At 55.0% G+C, this 17,171-nt stretch overlaps 2 protein-coding genes across 2 annotated transcripts in view; both read left to right on the top strand.

Annotated features, from left to right (window-relative positions):
* Positions 1–102: 102 nt before the first annotated feature.
* On the top strand, positions 103–4,248 carry Smco3 (single-pass membrane protein with coiled-coil domains 3). Its single transcript, XM_048335197.1, is given in 3 exon segments — positions 103–304; positions 3,564–3,866; positions 3,869–4,248. Coding segments are annotated over 2 exon segments (675 nt in total). The 5' UTR covers positions 103–304; positions 3,564–3,571.
* A 3,271-nt stretch (positions 4,249–7,519) lies between these two features.
* The window catches only part of Wbp11 (WW domain binding protein 11), a 24,815-nt gene continuing 15,163 nt past the window's right edge, over positions 7,520–17,171 (top strand). Inside the window, exons 1-9 of the mRNA XM_048335048.1 lie at positions 7,520–7,654; positions 8,866–8,988; positions 9,629–9,660; positions 10,766–10,859; positions 12,714–12,910; positions 13,627–13,760; positions 16,491–16,690; positions 16,798–16,989; positions 17,069–17,166. Of these exons, the coding sequence (XP_048191005.1) occupies positions 8,925–8,988; positions 9,629–9,660; positions 10,766–10,859; positions 12,714–12,910; positions 13,627–13,760; positions 16,491–16,690; positions 16,798–16,989; positions 17,069–17,166 (1,011 nt within the window). The 5' untranslated portion in view covers positions 7,520–7,654; positions 8,866–8,924. The remainder of the gene's footprint in view (positions 7,655–8,865; positions 8,989–9,628; positions 9,661–10,765; positions 10,860–12,713; positions 12,911–13,626; positions 13,761–16,490; positions 16,691–16,797; positions 16,990–17,068; positions 17,167–17,171) is intronic.

Here is a 17,171-nt window from a genome sequence, read left to right on the forward strand (position 1 = left end):
TTTTTGCTCAAGGTTAGGACTCTACCCCTTGAGCCACAGCGCCACTTCCAGCTTTTTCCTAAGGGAAGATTTTAAAACCCAGTTTTCCAGCCCTGTTTTCACCCTCACACAATCACGTTTCTCCCGACCTGGGCAAGCAAAGAATTCTGAGCACCAAAGCAGGCAGGCAGAGGGACCCAGCAGGGCCTAGAATGCCTGTCAGTCATCACATTCCATGAGAGACATCCAGAAACATCCAGATGGAGGGGGGCACTTCCACAATTCTCTCTACTGCTGGACCCAACTGGGAAAAACCACGGGTAAGAATCTGGCTGTAAACACATATTCTGGGGTTTGGATGGAAATGCTTTGGGGACGTGATTTGCTATACATGTCAAAAGTTATAAAAACTCTTCTTAATGTGTGTGTGTGTCTGTCTGTCTGTCTGTCTGTCTGTCTCCGGTACAAGAACTGGAAATCAGCGCCCCGGGGCTGTTGCTTATCTTCTTTTCTCAAAGCTGGCATTTTACCACTCAGGACCCAGCCCCGCTTCGGTTAACGCCTATGAATTGTGTGGGTTTGGTTTGGTTTGGTTTTTCCGAGCTATTCACCCTAAGGAAGCAATGGAGAGGTAGGTTGATGGTTTCCCTCCTCCGTTTCAGAAAGCTACCTGGGACTGATCATGATTGTACTTCCTTGGATCAAACTTTTAATTTCTCCTGGTTCTATACTTCTACTATCCATCAGAGCAACGTTCCTTATAACTTTCTCCTGGAACCGCCCACCCCCCTCCTTTAATACACTCAATATTCATTTTTCTTTTTAATATTCCTTTTTTTTTAAATATCCTCATCATTGTCACAGGAGCGGGTGAACACAGTTTGAGAACTAAACTAGAGGTATTGTGAGTCCAACCAGAGATAAGATACGCAGTGTTGTAGTTGCTCCCATGAAAACAAAAAGATCCCATTTAAGAGCCAAGGGGCATTTGATGACGAAAGAATCTCTTAATCCACAAGGACAGAAGCCTATTTTACACAGCATAATTAGAATAAATAGGGCTGGGGATATGGCCTAGTGACAAGAGTGCCTGCCTCATATACATGAGGCCCTAGGTTCGATTCCCCCAGCACCACATATACAGAAAATGGCCAGAAGGGGTGCTGTGGCTCAAGTGGCAGAGTGCTAGCCTTGAGCGGGAAGAAGCCAGGGACAGTGCTCAGGCCCCGAGTCCAAGCCCCAGGACTGGCCAAAAAAAAAAAAAAGAATAAATAATCATATTAGAATAAAAATTTGAATTGAGGTGCAAATATTATACGAGATTAATAAAGTGTGATATATGTATGAGTATATCATGTATAGATGGATGGATGGATGGATAGATATACAGATGGACAGACAGATGGACAGATAGGCAGGCCCTCTTTAAATCTTATTGCAGGGGTCAAGATAGTTTAAAAACTATCCTGAAAAATTGTTATTTGGAACGATGACAAACCAACCTATCTTCACTCTGTGCTGCAAAACCCCCTTATCTCACAACACGACATCGGTCCGTCATGTAATGTCACTCAATAAACCTTACGTTCCAGCGGCAGTCACCAACTTGACGGCCTTGCTACTGTCGCTTGTACACTCGTGAACCCTCACTGTTGACGTCATCACCACACAGCCAAAGAGGAATCCAGTGACCCTCCACTCCAGGATCATCCCTGTTTCCATCTCACGCTTCTCCTAAGGCTGTACGCAGGCGGAGGTATCAGCACAATCGCGTTTGCTTTGCTTGTAACTTAAAAAAAAAAAAAAAAAAAGTATGGTGATGGTGAAGGTGATGGACAGAGGGGTGACAGTTCCAGAAGTCAGGTCATGAGCCCATTTCTTTTTGGACCCTGTCCCCCTCCCCCTTCCCTCGCTCTCTCCCAGTTTTCCCCTCCCGTCCCCATCCAGGGTTCATTTTCCGCATCCGTGCCTTTGTTTACCCTCTGCCCCTCTGTTACGATGCCCCCCGCCCCCTCCCAAAGACAGGGAAACCAACAAACATGACACAGAGAGAAAAGGAAAAAATGGCAATAAGGCTGGCGGGGGGGGGGGGGGCGGGAACCACTCATTTCCATGTCCTGAAGTTCATGTGGATAAATATGATTTCATATGATGAGAAGCACAAAGGCCTGGCCCCTTTGTCCCCCTCCCCTAAGATGCCTGGAGCCCTGTATCATTTATTCTCTCCTGGTGTACTTTTATTTGATTGATTGATTGATTGAATGAATGAATGAATGAGCAACTAGGCACCTGTTTCAGGGACAGGATCCTCCAATTCTGAGCCCAGCTCAGCCAAAGGCTCAAAAAGAAATCCCAGGGCCACCATCGCCCCCTGCTGGCGACCACTTCCCCAATCCAGCAGGGCTCTCCCCCCGCACCCAGGCCCCCTCCAACACTACTGAACAAAAGCCCTTTCCAGAACAGCCCCAGATCTGTGCAGAAGTGCACAGTAAAACCTCCCTACCTCCATTCCCCACCGCCAAAGAAAACGTGTATATACTTCCACCAGGTGGGAAGCACCGTCATACAATTCCTCCAGTTCTGTGAAAGTCCAGATCTGCCAGGCAGATCCCAGAAGGGAGGCGCAAGGGAGAGGGTGTTAAATGCCACTTCGCCAGCTGCTGGTGCCACCATTCCGGGGGTCACCACATCCTGATGGGAGACAGGATCACCACTGATTCTCAGCAGGAGAACAGCTGTGTCTGTCCAGCATCTGCTCCTTTAACGACCGGACGTGGATTCATCGAAGCCCAAACGTCGGAGGAGTCCGTGTCGTGGGATCCATGAGCGGTTGGGGAAATGAAGTCACAGCGGAAAAGGAGGACGCTTCGACCTGGGTTGTGTTTCGTAGGAAAAGTCTTATTACTTCTGGAAACAGATCGGGTTTATGTACTCGTTAAACAGATGCTTGGTAAACAGGACACACTCTCCTAGTGAGAATTTCCCACCATTCCTGGACAACCGTGGCTCACACCTGTCATCCTAGTGACTCAGGAGGCTGAGATCTGAGGGTCATGGTTCAAACCCAGCCCGCGCAGGAAAGTCCCTGAGATGCTTATCTCCAATAAACTACCAAAAGTCGGAAGTGGTGCTGTGGCGCAAGTGGTAGAGCGCCAGCCTTGAGCAGAAGAGCTCAGGGACAGTGTCCAGGCCCTGAGTTCAAGCCTCAGGGCACACACACACACACACCCCAAAGAGCAAAACAAACAAAAACCCAGAGCTTAAAATGTATCTCAAGTGGTAGAGCATCAACCTGGGGAGATTAAGGCCCGAGGTTCAATCTTAGAATGGTCAAAGGGAGAGAGAAGGCCCCACCACGAAACCATCTAATGCTCTACCACTTGAGCCACAGCGCCACCTCCGGGTTTCCGGTGGTTCACTGGAGATCAGAGTCTCACTGACTTTCCTGTCTGGGCTGGCTTTGAACCTGTGATCGTCAGATCTCAGCCTCCCGAGTAGCTGGGATGACAGGCGGGAGCCACCAGCCCCCGGCTTGTTCGGGACTTTTTAATGACCATGCTCCGTTCTCTTTTTCAGAGCTTACCCTTGCCACATGGCGCACAGTGACTTCCTGTACCCAGATAACCCCAGGAGGCGACAGGAAGTCAACCATCTCCACCAGCAGCTCCTTGGCTGCCTATTGGACAGCTTCGAGGCCACCAATGAGCTGATCGGGGTCCTCAACACACACCTGGGGTGCAGGCTGGACTCCATCGAGATGAGAAGGCACGGGACCATCAAAGACAACTGCGACGTCCTCATCAGGGGCGTGAGGGAAATCCAGAGGGAGCTGCAGAAGGTGGATGAGGCCTTACGGGCCAAGCTGGAGCCCACCCTCTACAGGAAGCTGCGGACGTGAAGGAGAAGGAGACGGAGAAGGTCGCCATCGTGCAGAAGGTGATCTCGGTCATCCTGGGGGAAGCCACTTCCGTAGCCAGCGCCGTGGCCGTGAGACTGGTGGGCTCAGAGGCCACCACGGGCCTGCTCCACAAGCTGGTAGCCGTGCTGGGTCACATCGGTGCCTCCCTCCTGGGCAGCGTCGGGGTGGCCGTCCTGGGCCTTGGCCTCGATCTCCTGTTCCGGGCCATCCTGGGAGCGGTGGAGAAGAGCCAGCTGCAGGCAGCCATCAAGAGTTACGAGGCACATCTGGTGGAGTTCAGATCCGCCTCCCGGAAATACCACCAGGCCATTTTGGAGGTCACCGACATGGTGAGACGCCAGAAGAAATGAGACGCTACCAGAAAGGCCTCTTTTTTTTGGGGGGGGGGGGTTGGGGGAGTGCAAAATTGCCAGTAGGGACTTAGCATAGAGATCGATTGCTTTGGAATGGAAGAGACTCTGTGCACAGGACTCTGGAGTGTCGAATCCGCCACGAATGCCTGAGTCTGTTCACGATCAACCCACAGAGGTGAACTACTATTTACCGGGGACTTTCGTACCCAGATTCGTGAGAGCAACAGAGGTGAGAGGAAGGGTAGCTTTTTCCTTGACTAATATTCCAGTGAAAATCTGTTAACATTTCCCTAAAATGCAGATACGTGTTTCTGGTTTTGTTTCTAACCATCCGCCCCAGGCGTCCTTGTACCGAGAGGAGATATGGTTAGCAACTTCTAGAGAGATCCAAAGAGGGAGTCTTCAAATAGAACCAGTATTTCAAATAGAAATGGTAATGCTCTTCTATCTCCACTACTATGATTATTATTTAAGCATACTGTTGATCCTTCGATTAAATGCGGTTTTGTGCAAACTCCAGAGATTGGGAAAGGTTGTAATAATTTGCTTTGATAATAAAAGGGGACCCAATCTGGGCACCGGTGGCTCACGCCTATAATCCTAGCTAGCTACACAGGACATTGAGATCTGAAGAATCATGGTTCAAAGCCACCCCAGGCAGGAGAGCCCAAGAGACTCTTATCTCCAATAAACCATTCAGAAAAAGCCACAAGTGGAGCTGTGGCTCAAGTGGTAAAGCACTAGTCTTGAGCACAAAGAGGCTCAGGGACGCCACTCAGGCCCTGAGTTCAAACCCCAGGAGTGGCAAAAAATGAATGAATGAATAGGGAAGACAATGGATTTGTGAACTTTTCATTACATTATGCCACCCGGATTGAGTTTAATTTTAAGGATAAAGCAAAAATGATGTTTTTGAAAAAAGTTTCTCTCGGTATTAAATGGGATGCAATCAGCATTGATCAGCTATGACGATAAAGTCTCACTCCAGTGATAGAATTCTGTAGAACGTTTTATTTTTTAATATAATTTTATTGTTATTATTAAGGTGTGGTATAGGGAGGTGAATATTTCGTAAGGCAAGGAACAAGTACACTTCACCACTTCCAGTTTCTCCCTCCCATCTCTGCCCACAAGTTGCATAGTTCATTTTTCTGTGGAACATTAAAAAAAAAAAAAACACTCCAGCTACACACACATTGCGAATACAGAAGAATTTGTCTTTTAAAGGCAAGTCATGATTTACTAGGGGGATAAGTTTCCTGAGGAAAAGCGAAGCAATCAGACCCCACTTTCAACACAAGCAGTAAAAAGAAAGCTGCCTTTGATGCGGAAATAAGTCGTCGGTGTGTTCCATTATTTCCTCCACTTTAGAAAAGGCCGTAAGGCTTTACAAAACTCCTTTATGCTTCAGTGCCATTTCTGTAGCTGCGAGACTGTGTTTGCCTGCAACCACCAACTCCTCCGCACATTCCTTTAGGAATTAGAATGCCCTGACATGTTTAAAAAACAACAACAACAAAAAGGCTGGAAGAGCTCACATCTTTAAACTAGCTAGGATAAAAGTTCTAGGAGACCTTTCTATTTTATTTTATTTTTTGGCAATACTGGGGTTTCAATTCAGGACCTTGTGTTTCCTTAGGCTGGTTCTCTACCACCTGAACCACACCGCCAGCCTTCCTTTTGCTGGTTGAGACAGGATTTTTCCAGAGTTTTCTGTCTGAACTGGCCTGGGCATTAACGAGAGAGGTTCAGATCTCAGCTTCCTGAGTAGCAAGGAAAGCAAGGGTGTGATGTGGGCGCTCAGTCCGATGAAAACTTGCAAACAGCTGGATGAAAGGTTGGTTTTTCAACCGCACTCTCCATTTCCTTTTCCCTCCTGTCACTGCTTTTATAGATTTGTTGCCAGGTAACGTGTTTTAGCTCCCTTCGCAACCTGAGTTTCTTTTCTGTGACCTGGTTTCTAACCCTGAACCCTCAGAGCTTGTTCCTGCCACTCAAATTCAACCAGACATCCACGCAAGGATTTACTAAGATTTCCAGCCAGGGGTTTCACCCCTGTAGAGTCCCAGCATTCAGAAAGCAAAGAAGATCGGGAAGTTCCAGGCCAGCCTGGGCTACATAGGGAGACCCGAAAACAACAACAACAACAAAAAACCAATGTATGAAAACGAAAATAAATTCAGAAAGCAAAGGTCAGTGGCAGGGCGGGTCTGATCCCGTTCAGGGCACATTAAAATATTCTGCAGAAAAGCAACTGTGCAGTAAGGGTTCATCCGATAGTCACTTCTCTATAAGGAATTCTCAGAGGAAGATCAGACCTAGCCACACCTGTCCTCCAAGGTCAGATTTATTATTTTTTTGTTTAAGCAATACCTACAAAACCATTTGGTGAAAACTGTACAACTCATTGGGGGGAGAGGGAAAGGGGGGAGGGGGGAGGCAGGTGGAAAATGAGGGAGGAGGTTAACAAGTTGAACAAGAAATCCCTTACATCTGAAGCTGTAACCCCCTCTGTACTTCACTTTGACCATAAAGGGGAAGGGGGAGGGGGGAATCCTTTTTACCTAGCCAGAATAAAGAGAGCAACCTAAGTAAATAAATAAAAATGAATGAATGAATGAATGGAAAACTCCCATTACAGACTCACACCTGTCATCCTAGCTACTCAAGAGGAGGCTGAGATCTGAGAGGATCAAAGTTCAAGGCCAGCCCGGGGCTGGGGAAGCCCGGGAGACACTTATCTCCAATCAATCAGCAAAAAAAAAAAAAAATAATAATAATAATAATAAAAAAGCTAGGAGTGGAGCTGTGGCTCAAGGGGTAGAGCGCCTGCATTGAGTGAAAAAAAGCCTAGGGACTTCATCTAGGGCCTTGAGTTCAAGCCAGGGCCAGCCCAAAAAGAAAAAAAAATAAAGAAAGAGAAGAAAAGTAAATAAATAAGTAAATAAATAAAGCCCTCCCGGCTCGCTTTGCAAACGTCCCGGGCGCTGGACACTGCAAACCCCGGCTAGAAAGTCTCTGGTCCCAAAGGCAAATCCATCAGCCAATCAGATACCGGTGTTTTTTCCCTTTCCTTACTCCAATTGGACGGCAGCGTGTCAGTCAACGCGGACGAAGGCGGGCTCACGGCTTCCATCCGACCAATTGGAGCCCGTCTGAGAACGGAAGCCCCTCTGGCCCCGGAACCGTTGGCTCCTCTCTATGGTCCCGGCACCTAGCAACGCCGCGAGGTCGTCCGGCCCCCGGGGCCGGAAGTGACGTCGGGCTGGCGGAGGGGCGCGAGGTTTCAAGATGGCGGTGGCCAGGCGCCTATCCGGGCGGCGGAGGTGAAGGCCCCGACCAAGTGGGAGGCTGCCGGGGGGAGTCGCGTAGCCGTTTTCCGGCGCCCCGGAGCCCCGCGCGGGTGAGTGTGCGGGGGACTCTGCGCCGCTTTCCCGCTCTCCCCGGAGCCCCTCGCCGGCCTCTCCCGCCGGGGGGCCTCGGGGAACGGCTGCGGGGGGCCCGGCCCGCCCCGGCTGGCGGGGCGGCGGGGGAGGGGGTGGGGTGGGGATGGGGGGGCGGAGTGCACCCGGCGCGGCGGGGTCGCTCGGCGGCCCGGGACCCGGCCCGGCCGCGCACGGAGGCTCGAGTCGGTGCCAACCGTCGCCGCGGTCCCGGCGGTTGCGGCCTGCGCCCTCGGTGCCCCGACCTGGCCTGTGTGGAAACTTCTAGAAGTTTAGGGCTCTCTCCCCACCCCACCCCCCGCAACACGCCCCCTCCCCCCCCATCCATGGAAACTTATGGACGTTGGCCTCCCTTCCCAGGTCCATGGAAATTTCTAGAAACTTAGGGCTTTTTCTCCCACCCCACCTCACACCCCAACCATGTCCATGGAAACCTCTGGACGTTTAGGGTCTCCCCTGGTCCGTGGAAACCTGTAGATGGTTAGGACTCCCCCCACCCCCACCCCATAGAAATTTAGGGATTTCCCCACCTTTTGTGTCTACAGAAGCTTCTGGAGATTTAGGTCTCGAGAGCATCCCCCACCCCCAGGTCCATGGAAACTTAGTGGGGTTTAGGGGCTATGCCCGTCTCTGACGGATTGACTGGAAGTCACGGCCTAGATGGCGGAGAAAGGCCCTGGGAGGTGGTGGGGAAGGAAGGTGTTACTAATCTCGGATCCCGAATCCCTTTTCATTCATTCTTCTTTCACTGGATATGTAGTGAAGGGAGGAGGTAGAAGAGGCTTGTTGTGCCTCTTGTACTCATGGTCTGTGTCACAGAATATGTTCTGGTCGATGGGGGGTGGGAGGAGAGAAACCGGTGTGATGACACTCCCCTACACTTGCTAGGCGGGCACTCTGTCTGATTTTTTTTTTTTTTTCTGTTAACTGTCATTTACCCCCTAAGTCATAGGAGAGAGGGGTAGGTTGGTTGGTGGGCCGTAGCCATGGAGACAGCGGTGTGCAGACACGTCACCCTTCTAAAGAGCAATGGACATCTCAACTGTGGTCAGTCGAGCGGAGTTTGTTGTTGTTGCACCGGTGTTCAAGCCCACATTAAAGGTCTCACAGAGAGAAGAAGAAACGTTACAAGTATTAGAGGGGATATAAGCTGCTTCTTTGTCTTCCACAGGTTTCTGCCCATTTCTTTTTCCTCTTTAAGTAGTAAAGTGAACTCCCCAGCTTGTCACCATGGGACGAAGATCAACCTCCTCCACCAAGAGTGGGAAGTTCATGAACCCCACAGACCAAGCCCGTAAGTAGCCAGGGCTGGGGGGAATCCCCCTTGACCCGTTTTTGCTGTGGCTGATTCACCAGTGGGAGTAGCAGGGGATGCAAAGTTAAGTGCTCTGGGCGCGAGATGGCAGCTTGAGGGGCTGGGAATGTGGCCCAGTGGTACAGTGGGTTCCATTCCCCAGCACCACATACACAGAAAAGGCCAGAAGTGGCGCTGTGACTCAAGTGGCAGAGTGCTACCCTTGAGCAAAAAGAAACCAAGGACAGTGCTCAGGCCCTGAGTCCAAGCCCCAGGACTGGGAAAAAAAAAAATGATGACAGCTTGAAATGTGCAAATAAGTTAGTGCCTGTTTTCCCTATATACAGAGTGGGATTGGTTTAAAGGGTGTGTGTGTGTGTGTTTAGGGTGTTGAACAGATTCATTTTTGCAGGCTCTTAGTATTTATGGTGTCTTTTTCATAAAGATCGGTAGCTTGTCTTCTAGAACACAGAAGACATGAAGGCCTTGGCCTTTGGGTTGAAATGACCAGAGGCTGCTGTGAGACAGCTAGCCCGCAGTGCCTGGCATCATTTCAGCAATAACGATGTGTCTGTGAGGGAGGAAGTGGGCATGCTGAAGGTTTGAACCTTGTATTGCCTCTCGCTCTCTCCCTTTGCAGGAAAGGAAGCCCGGAAAAGAGAATTAAAGAAGGTAAGGCCTCAGAACCCTGCAGGGCACGTGGGTGTATCTTCTTGTTTGGAATTGGTAGTTTTCCAAGTAACATGGCCAATTACTTGCCAGAAAACTTGCTTTCTGCGCCTCTTAAAGCTCTTAACCCAGCCAGCATTTCCTACACTTATACACTGAACTGTTACCTAGTTCATCATGGGTACAAGGATGTTTTTATTTCTCCCTTTTCTTGTTTATCAAACGTCACTGCCTTGCTAAAAGTTCACTCGCTGTTATGTGACCACAAATATGCTACATATCTTCTCTGTTTTTCTGACTCGATACTGAATTTGAAAAAAAAAAAAAAACCTTTCCAATATCATGGTTTAACACATGAGGCAACTTAAATATTTAGCAGTTTTCCACTGTGTTTGTTTCATTGCTTAGCATCAAGTTGTACAAAATCTCTTTTTTTGGCCAGTCCTGGGCCTTGGACTCAGGGCCTGAGCACTGTCCCTGGCTTCTTCCCGCTCAAGGCTAGCACTCCGCCACTTGAGCCACAGCGCCGCTTCTGGCCGTTTTCTGTATATGTGGTGCTGGGGAATCGAACCTAGGGCCTCGTGTATCCGAGGCAGGCACTCTTGCCACTAGGCTATATCCCCAGCCCACAAAAATCTCTTTTTATTCCAACATAAAATTTTAAATGTAGCTGCGACTTTTTATGTTTTCCTCTTCAGTAACTGGGTAAAGTCTCACAATGTTGAATGAAATACCAAAGAAACCATGTTGGTTTTACTAAAGTCTTAAGCAATTTTGAGAACAACAACAAAAAATGAGGGGCTGGGAATATGGCCTCGTGGTAGAGTGCTTGCCTTGTATGCATGAAGCCCTGGGTTCGATTCCTCGGCACCACTATATGGAAAAAGCCAGAAGGGGAGCTGTGGTTCAAGTGGCAGAGTGCTAGCCTTGAGCAAAAAGAAGCCAGGGACAGTGCTCAGGCCCTGAGCTCAAGGCCCAGGACTGTCAAAAAAAAAAAAGAGCTGTTTGTGTTGCTTGAAAGAAGTCATCAGAAACCAAGGGGAGACCCAGATGTCTGTTGGAGGGAATCGTGCACTTCCATCTTATATCTTGCTGTCTTTTTTCAAAGAACAAAAAGCAGCGCATGATGGTGCGGGCTGCGGTCCTGAAGATGAAGGACCCCAAGCAGATCATCCGCGACATGGAGAAGTTGGACGAAATGGGTGAGTGCTCAGGCGAAGGCCGGATCCCCCAGCAGCCCAGATAGCCCCAGTACGAGGAGACCTGGGAAGCCTCTGGAAGACATCAGACAGAGATGTCATCCCTCAGCTAGCACCGAGTCACGTCCTGACACTCACCCCGCAGCCCTTAATTGTGCCTTCGCTGCACAGAACTAAGGAACATCGCAGCCTAGGCAGGCATCTTCCTGGGATAGGACACTCCCGGCAAGCCAAAGCCTGTTTTAAGTATTGTGTATCCCGTAGTTTATGGACGACTGTGCAAAGGTGAAAAGTACAGTGGTCCTGGACATGTGTGGGTACTTGCACGCTTTATGCTAAGTGCTTCACATACAGCCTCACGTCGCTGGAAAGTCAGAGGGTCTCAGACTGGAACTGTTATCTAAATGGTTGGAAAATCAACTGCCACCAGAAATTTTATCTCCACCAACAGATACTTTTATCTTTTTGGGTGCTGGTCCTGGGGCTTGAACTCAGGGCCTGGACACTGTCCCTGAGCTTCTTTTGCTCAATGCCACAGCTCCATTGCAGCTTTTGGGGTAGTTGTTATTGTTGTTGTTTGCCAGTCGTGGGCCTTGAACTCAGGGCCTGGGCACTGTCCCTAAGCCTTTGCTCAAGGCAGCACTCTGCCATTTGAACCACAGCGCCACTTCTGGCTTTTTCTATGTACGTGGTACTGAGGAATTGAACCCAGGGCTAGGCATGCTAGGCAAGCACTCTACCACAAAGCCACCTTCCCATTCCTTTTGGAGTAGATGATTGGAGGTAAGAGATTCATGGACTTTAACTGCCCAGGCTGGCCTGGAACCCTGATCCTCCGATCTCATCCTCCTGAGTAGCTGGGATTACAGGCATAAGCCACCAGTGTCCAGCTAACAAATACCCTTAATTAAATGTACAGAACCTAAGGGCTTTATGTCCTTTTGTAAAGTAGAATTTTCAACATGAAAAAAAAAAAAGCTAACTTCCATGTGTTTTTTTAATCTGTCAAGTTTCCGCCATCTCTCTTCCAGCATGTCACTTTTTTCTGTTGAGTTTGGTTCACCAAAAAAAAAACCAGATTGAAAGATTTCTCCAATGGTAATGGAAGGTGTTGTGTTCATTTGGGGTTTGAAAACTCGAGCCATGTGAAGAGTAGTATCAGAGTTGAGAGCCAGTGGGAATAACTGCGCTTTCCTGGGTCTGAACAGTCTACTGCTCACAACCCCTTAGGGTAGGTTTGTTGTCCTTATCTTACAGTGGAGGAAGTTAGCACCAGAAACTACATGCTTTCCGGGAGTCGCTGCTGCACAGTATCAGAGCTGGGATAGCGTCCCAGCCCGCAGGCCGCCTGGGCTTGACTAGGTCACAGGGTCAGCCCCTCTAGGATTCTGGGCAGTTAGGCTCCCTTGCTGCGGTGTGTGTCTACGCTGCTGCAGTTCCCACCCCTGGCACTCGCGTGTCGGGTGACTGGTGCCCAGTGTGCGCGCAGAGAATGGGAGTGAAATCCCAGGGTTTCAGAAAGCCCTGGGTGGCAGCGTCAGGCGGAATCTCACCCGTTCCTCGGTGGGGAGGTCTGATACTCCTCACGGTGCAATGAAAATGGCTTGCGTTTCCCTGCTGAGAAGCTGAAGTGAGGTGAACAGTGGTTGATGTGAAGGGGTGAAGTTCTGGGTTGGGTGGCAGGTCGAGGGTAGACCATGTGCGTTTTAAAGGGTCTATATAATAAATACCTCTTAGGGGGTCTAGATCTGCTTTTTGCAATGGCGTTCAGTAGCATCGTATCTCGTGCGGGGACGGAAGTGGAAGTGGCCTTGGTTTAGAATCACGGAGCCCGTGTCCTCCGGCTTTTCCTTTCAGAGTTTAACCCCGTGCAGCAGCCTCAGCTGAACGAGAAGGTGCTGAAAGACAAGCGCAAAAAGCTGCGCGAGACCTTTGAGCGCATCCTGCGGCTCTATGAGAAAGAGAACCCAGACATCTACAAGGAGCTGCGGAAGCTGGAAGTGGAGTACGAGCAGAAGCGGGCCCAGCTCAGCCAGTACTTCGATGCTGTCAAGGTAACCGAAGTTTCTCGAGGAGAAGCGGGGCTCAGTGCGCCCTTAAAAAATAGGAAAACTGATTAAACATCGTCAAAGTATCTTCTGGCGAAAGTAAACATTCTCTTAACATCTGCATTAGCGAATCTAATCCCCTAGTCATTTTCCACCAGTGCAGTAATGAGCAAAGACTGGCCAGGCGCAGGTACCTACTGATAGGCTAATAAGTGACCGTAAGTTTACACTGGGCAAAAACTACTTGGAAACAGAGAGGGTTGATGTGTTGATGACGGAGGCAGCAGGAGCACAGACCCCAGGTCTCAAGAGCGTGCCAAGCTCCCCGTTCGCGGCTCCCTTAGCCGACAAAACTAACCGGTGGAGAGAATCCTGCGCCCTTTGTGGCCGCCGTGGTGGTCCTGGGGGGCGCTGGGGATCGAGTGGGGAGGGAGGGAGTGGGGAGGGAGGCGCGCACGTCTGTCTGCATGGCTGGGAGCTTGGAGTTGTGGACTTGGTTGTGAATTTCGCCTTAGGAATGGGAGGGGGAGCCGAAGGAGGTGATACTTTGTGAGGAAACTTGGGGTAACTGAAAGCCGTGCACATCACCGCCTCACCCCCACCGTGGAGTCCCGGGTGCGGGGAGGCCCTGGGCCTCGGTGTGAGCACGGTGACGGACGTGGCCCGTCGGGCGAGCACTGCCCCGGTCCGCGTGCCCACGGGCGGCCCCGTGTGTGTTTCAGAACGCGCAGCACGTGGAGGTGGAGAGCATCCCCCTGCCGGACATGCCGCACGCGCCCTCCAACATCCTCATCCAGGACATCCCGCTGCCCGGGGCGCAGCCGCCCTCCATCCTCAAGAAGACTTCGGCCTACGGGTGAGGGGGGGGAGCCAGCGGGCCATCCGGGTCCCACGGGGAGGAAGGCCTCAGCCCCTGGTCATCCGGGTTCCCCGCGGGGGGGGGGAGGCCTCAGCCCCTGGTCATCCGGGTTCCCGGGGAGAGGCCTCAGCCCCTGGTCATCCGGGTTCCCCACGGGGAGGAAGGCCTCAGCCCCTGGTCATCCGGGTTCCCCGCGGGGGGGGGGAGGCCTCAGCCCCTGGTCATCCGGGTTCCCGGGGGGAGGCCTCAGCCCCTGGTCATCCGGGTTCCCCACGGGGAGGAAGGCCTCAGCCCCTGGTCATCCGGGTTCCCCGCGGGGGGGGGGGAGGCCTCAGCCCCTGGTCATCCGGGTTCCCGGGGGGAGGCCTCAGCCCCTGGTCATCCGGGTTCCCCACGGGGAGGAAGGCCTCAGCCCCTGGTCATCCGGGTTCCCGCGGGGAGGGAGGCCTCAGCCCCTGGTCATCCGGGTTCCCCGCGGGGGGGGGGAGGCCTCAGCCCCTGGTCATCCGGGTTCCCGGGGGGAGGCCTCAGCCCCTGGTCATCCGGGTCCCATGGGGAGGAAGGCCTCAGCCCCTGGTCATCCGGGTTCCCCGCGGGGAGGAAGGCCTCAGCCCCTGGTCATCCGGGTCCCACGGGGAGGAAGGCCTCAGCCCCTGGTCATCCGGGTTCCCCGCGGGGAGGGAGGCCTCAGCCCCTGGTCATCCGGGTCCCACGGGGAGGAAGGCCTCAGCCCCTGGTCATCCGGGTCCCACGGGGAGGAAGGCCTCAGCTCCTGGTCATCCGGGTCCCACGGGGAGGAAGGCCTCAGCCCCTGGTCATCCGGGTCCCACGGGGAGGAAGGCCTCAGCTCCTGGTCATCCGGGTTCCCCGCGGGGAGGAAGGCCTCAGCCCCTGGTCATCCGGGTTCCCCGCGGGGAGGAAGGCCTCAGGCCCTGGTCATCCGGGTCCCACGGGGAGGAAGGCCTCAGCCCCTGGTCATCCGGGTTCCCCGCGGGGAGGAAGGTCTCAGCCCCTGGTCATCCGGGTCCCACGGGGAGGAAGGCCTCAGCCCCTGGTCATCCGGGTTCCCCGCGGGGAGGAAGGCCTCAGCCCCTGGTCATCCGGGTCCCACGGGGAGGAAGGCCTCAGCCCCTGGTCATCCGGGTTCCCCGTGGGGAGGGAGGCCTCAGCCCCTGGTCATCCGGGTTCCCGGGGGGAGGAAGGCCTCAGCCCCTGGTCATCCGGGTTCCCCGCGGGGAGGGAGGCCTCAGCCCCTGGTCATCCGGGTTCCCCGCGGGGAGGGAGGCCTCAGCCCCTCGTCATCCGGGTTCCCGGGGGGAGGCCTCAGCCCCTGGTCATCCGGGTTCCCCGTGGGGAGGGAGGCCTCAGCCCCTGGTCATCCGGGTTCCCCGCGGGGAGGAAGGCCTCAGCCCCTGGTCATCCGGGTCCCACGGGGAGGGAGGCCTCAGCCCCTGGTCATCCGGGTTCCCGTGGGGAGGAAGGCCTCAGCCCCTGGTCATCCGGGTCCCACGGGGAGGAAGGCCTCAGCCCCTGGTCATCCGGGTTCCCGGGGGGAGGAAGGCCTCAGCCCCTGGTCATCCGGGTTCCCCGTGGGGAGGGAGGCCTCAGCCCCTGGTCATCCGGGTCCCACGGGGAGGGAGGCCTCAGCCCCTGGTCATCCGGGTTCCCCGCGGGGAGGGAGGCCTCAGCCCCTTGTCATCCGGGGCCCCGCGGGGAGGAAGGCCTCAGCCCCTGGTCATCCGGGTTCCCCGCGGGGAGGAAGGCCTCAGCCCCTGGTCATCCGGGTCCCACGGGGAGGAAGGCCTCAGCCCCTGGTCATCCGGGTTCCCCGCGGGGAGGAAGGCCTCAGCCCCTGGTCATCCGGGTTCCCCGCGGGGAGGGAGGCCTCAGTCCCTGGTCATCCGGGTTCCCCGCGGGGAGGGAGGTCTCAGCCCCTGGTCATCCGGGTTCCCGGGGGGAGGAAGGCCTCAGCCCCTGGTCATCCGGGTTCCCGGGGGGAGGAAGGCCTCAGCCCCTGGTCATCCGGGTTCCCGGGGGGAGGGAGGCCTCAGCCCCTCGTCATCCGGGTTCCCGGGGGGAGGCCTCAGCCCCTGGTCATCCGGGTTCCCGTGGGGAGGAAGGCCTCAGCCCCTGGTCATCCGGGTCCCACGGGGAGGAAGGCCTCAGCCCCTGGTCATCCGGGTTCCCCGCGGGGAGGAAGGCCTCAGCCCCTGGTCATCCGGGTCCCACGGGGAGGAAGGCCTCAGCCCCTGGTCATCCGGGTTCCCCGCGGGGAGGAAGGCCTCAGCCCCTGGTCATCCGGGTTCCCCGCGGGGAGGGAGGCCTCAGTCCCTGGTCATCCGGGTTCCCCGCGGGGAGGGAGGTCTCAGCCCCTGGTCATCCGGGTTCCCGGGGGGAGGAAGGCCTCAGCCCCTGGTCATCCGGGTTCCCGGGGGGAGGAAGGCCTCAGCCCCTGGTCATCCGGGTTCCCGGGGGGAGGGAGGCCTCAGCCCCTCGTCATCCGGGTTCCCGGGGGGAGGCCTCAGCCCCTGGTCATCCGGGTTCCCCGTGGGGAGGGAGGCCTCAGCCCCTGGTCATCCGGGTTCCCCGCGGGGAGGAAGGTCTCAGCCCCTCGTCATCCGGGTCCCCGCGGGGAGGGAGGCCTCAGCCCCTGGTCATCCGGGTTCCCCGCGGGGAGGGAGGCCTCAGCCGCGAGGCCTCAGCGTGGCCGCGCCCTGCCGCCCGCAGGCCCCAGTCCCGGGCCGTGTCCATCCTGCCGCTGCCGGGCCATGGCGTGCCGCGCCTGCCGCCGGGCCGGAAGCCGCCCGGGCCTCCGCCGGGGCCGCCGCCGCCGCAGGTGCTGCAGGTGTACGGGCGCAAGGTGGGCTTCGCGCTGGACCTGCCCGCGCGCCGGCGGGAGGCGGACGCGCTCTACAGCCCCGAGCTGGGTAAGCGCGGGGCCGGGCGGGCGCGGGGCGGGCGCGGGACCCGGGACCCCCACCCCCGACCCCGGGCCGCCGCTGAACGAGCCCGCCCGCCCGCCCGCCGTGTGCAGCGCAGCGCGGCCACGACGAGGAGGCGTCGAGCACCAGCGAGGACGACGGCTACCCCGAGGACATGGAGCCCGACAAGCCCGGCGACAGCTCGGACGACAGCGACTCGGACCGCTCGGACGCCGACAGCGACGCCGACGACTTCGCGCGCCGCGACGACGGCGAGCGCGACCACGCCGACGACAAGAAGGCCGGTGCGTGCCTACGTGCGGGGCGCGGGGCGGCGGGGGAGGGCGTGGGTGCTGACGGCGCCGTCGAACACCCCCCCCCCAGGCCTGAGCGTGCGCTTCGCCGACATGCCCGGGAAGCCGCGCCGCAAGAAGAAGAACATGAAGGAGCTGACGCCGCTGCAGGCCACCATGCTGCGCATGGCCGG

This window comes from Perognathus longimembris, chromosome 27 (assembly GCF_023159225.1).
Source record: "Perognathus longimembris pacificus isolate PPM17 chromosome 27, ASM2315922v1, whole genome shotgun sequence".
NCBI lineage: Eukaryota > Metazoa > Chordata > Mammalia > Rodentia > Heteromyidae > Perognathus > Perognathus longimembris.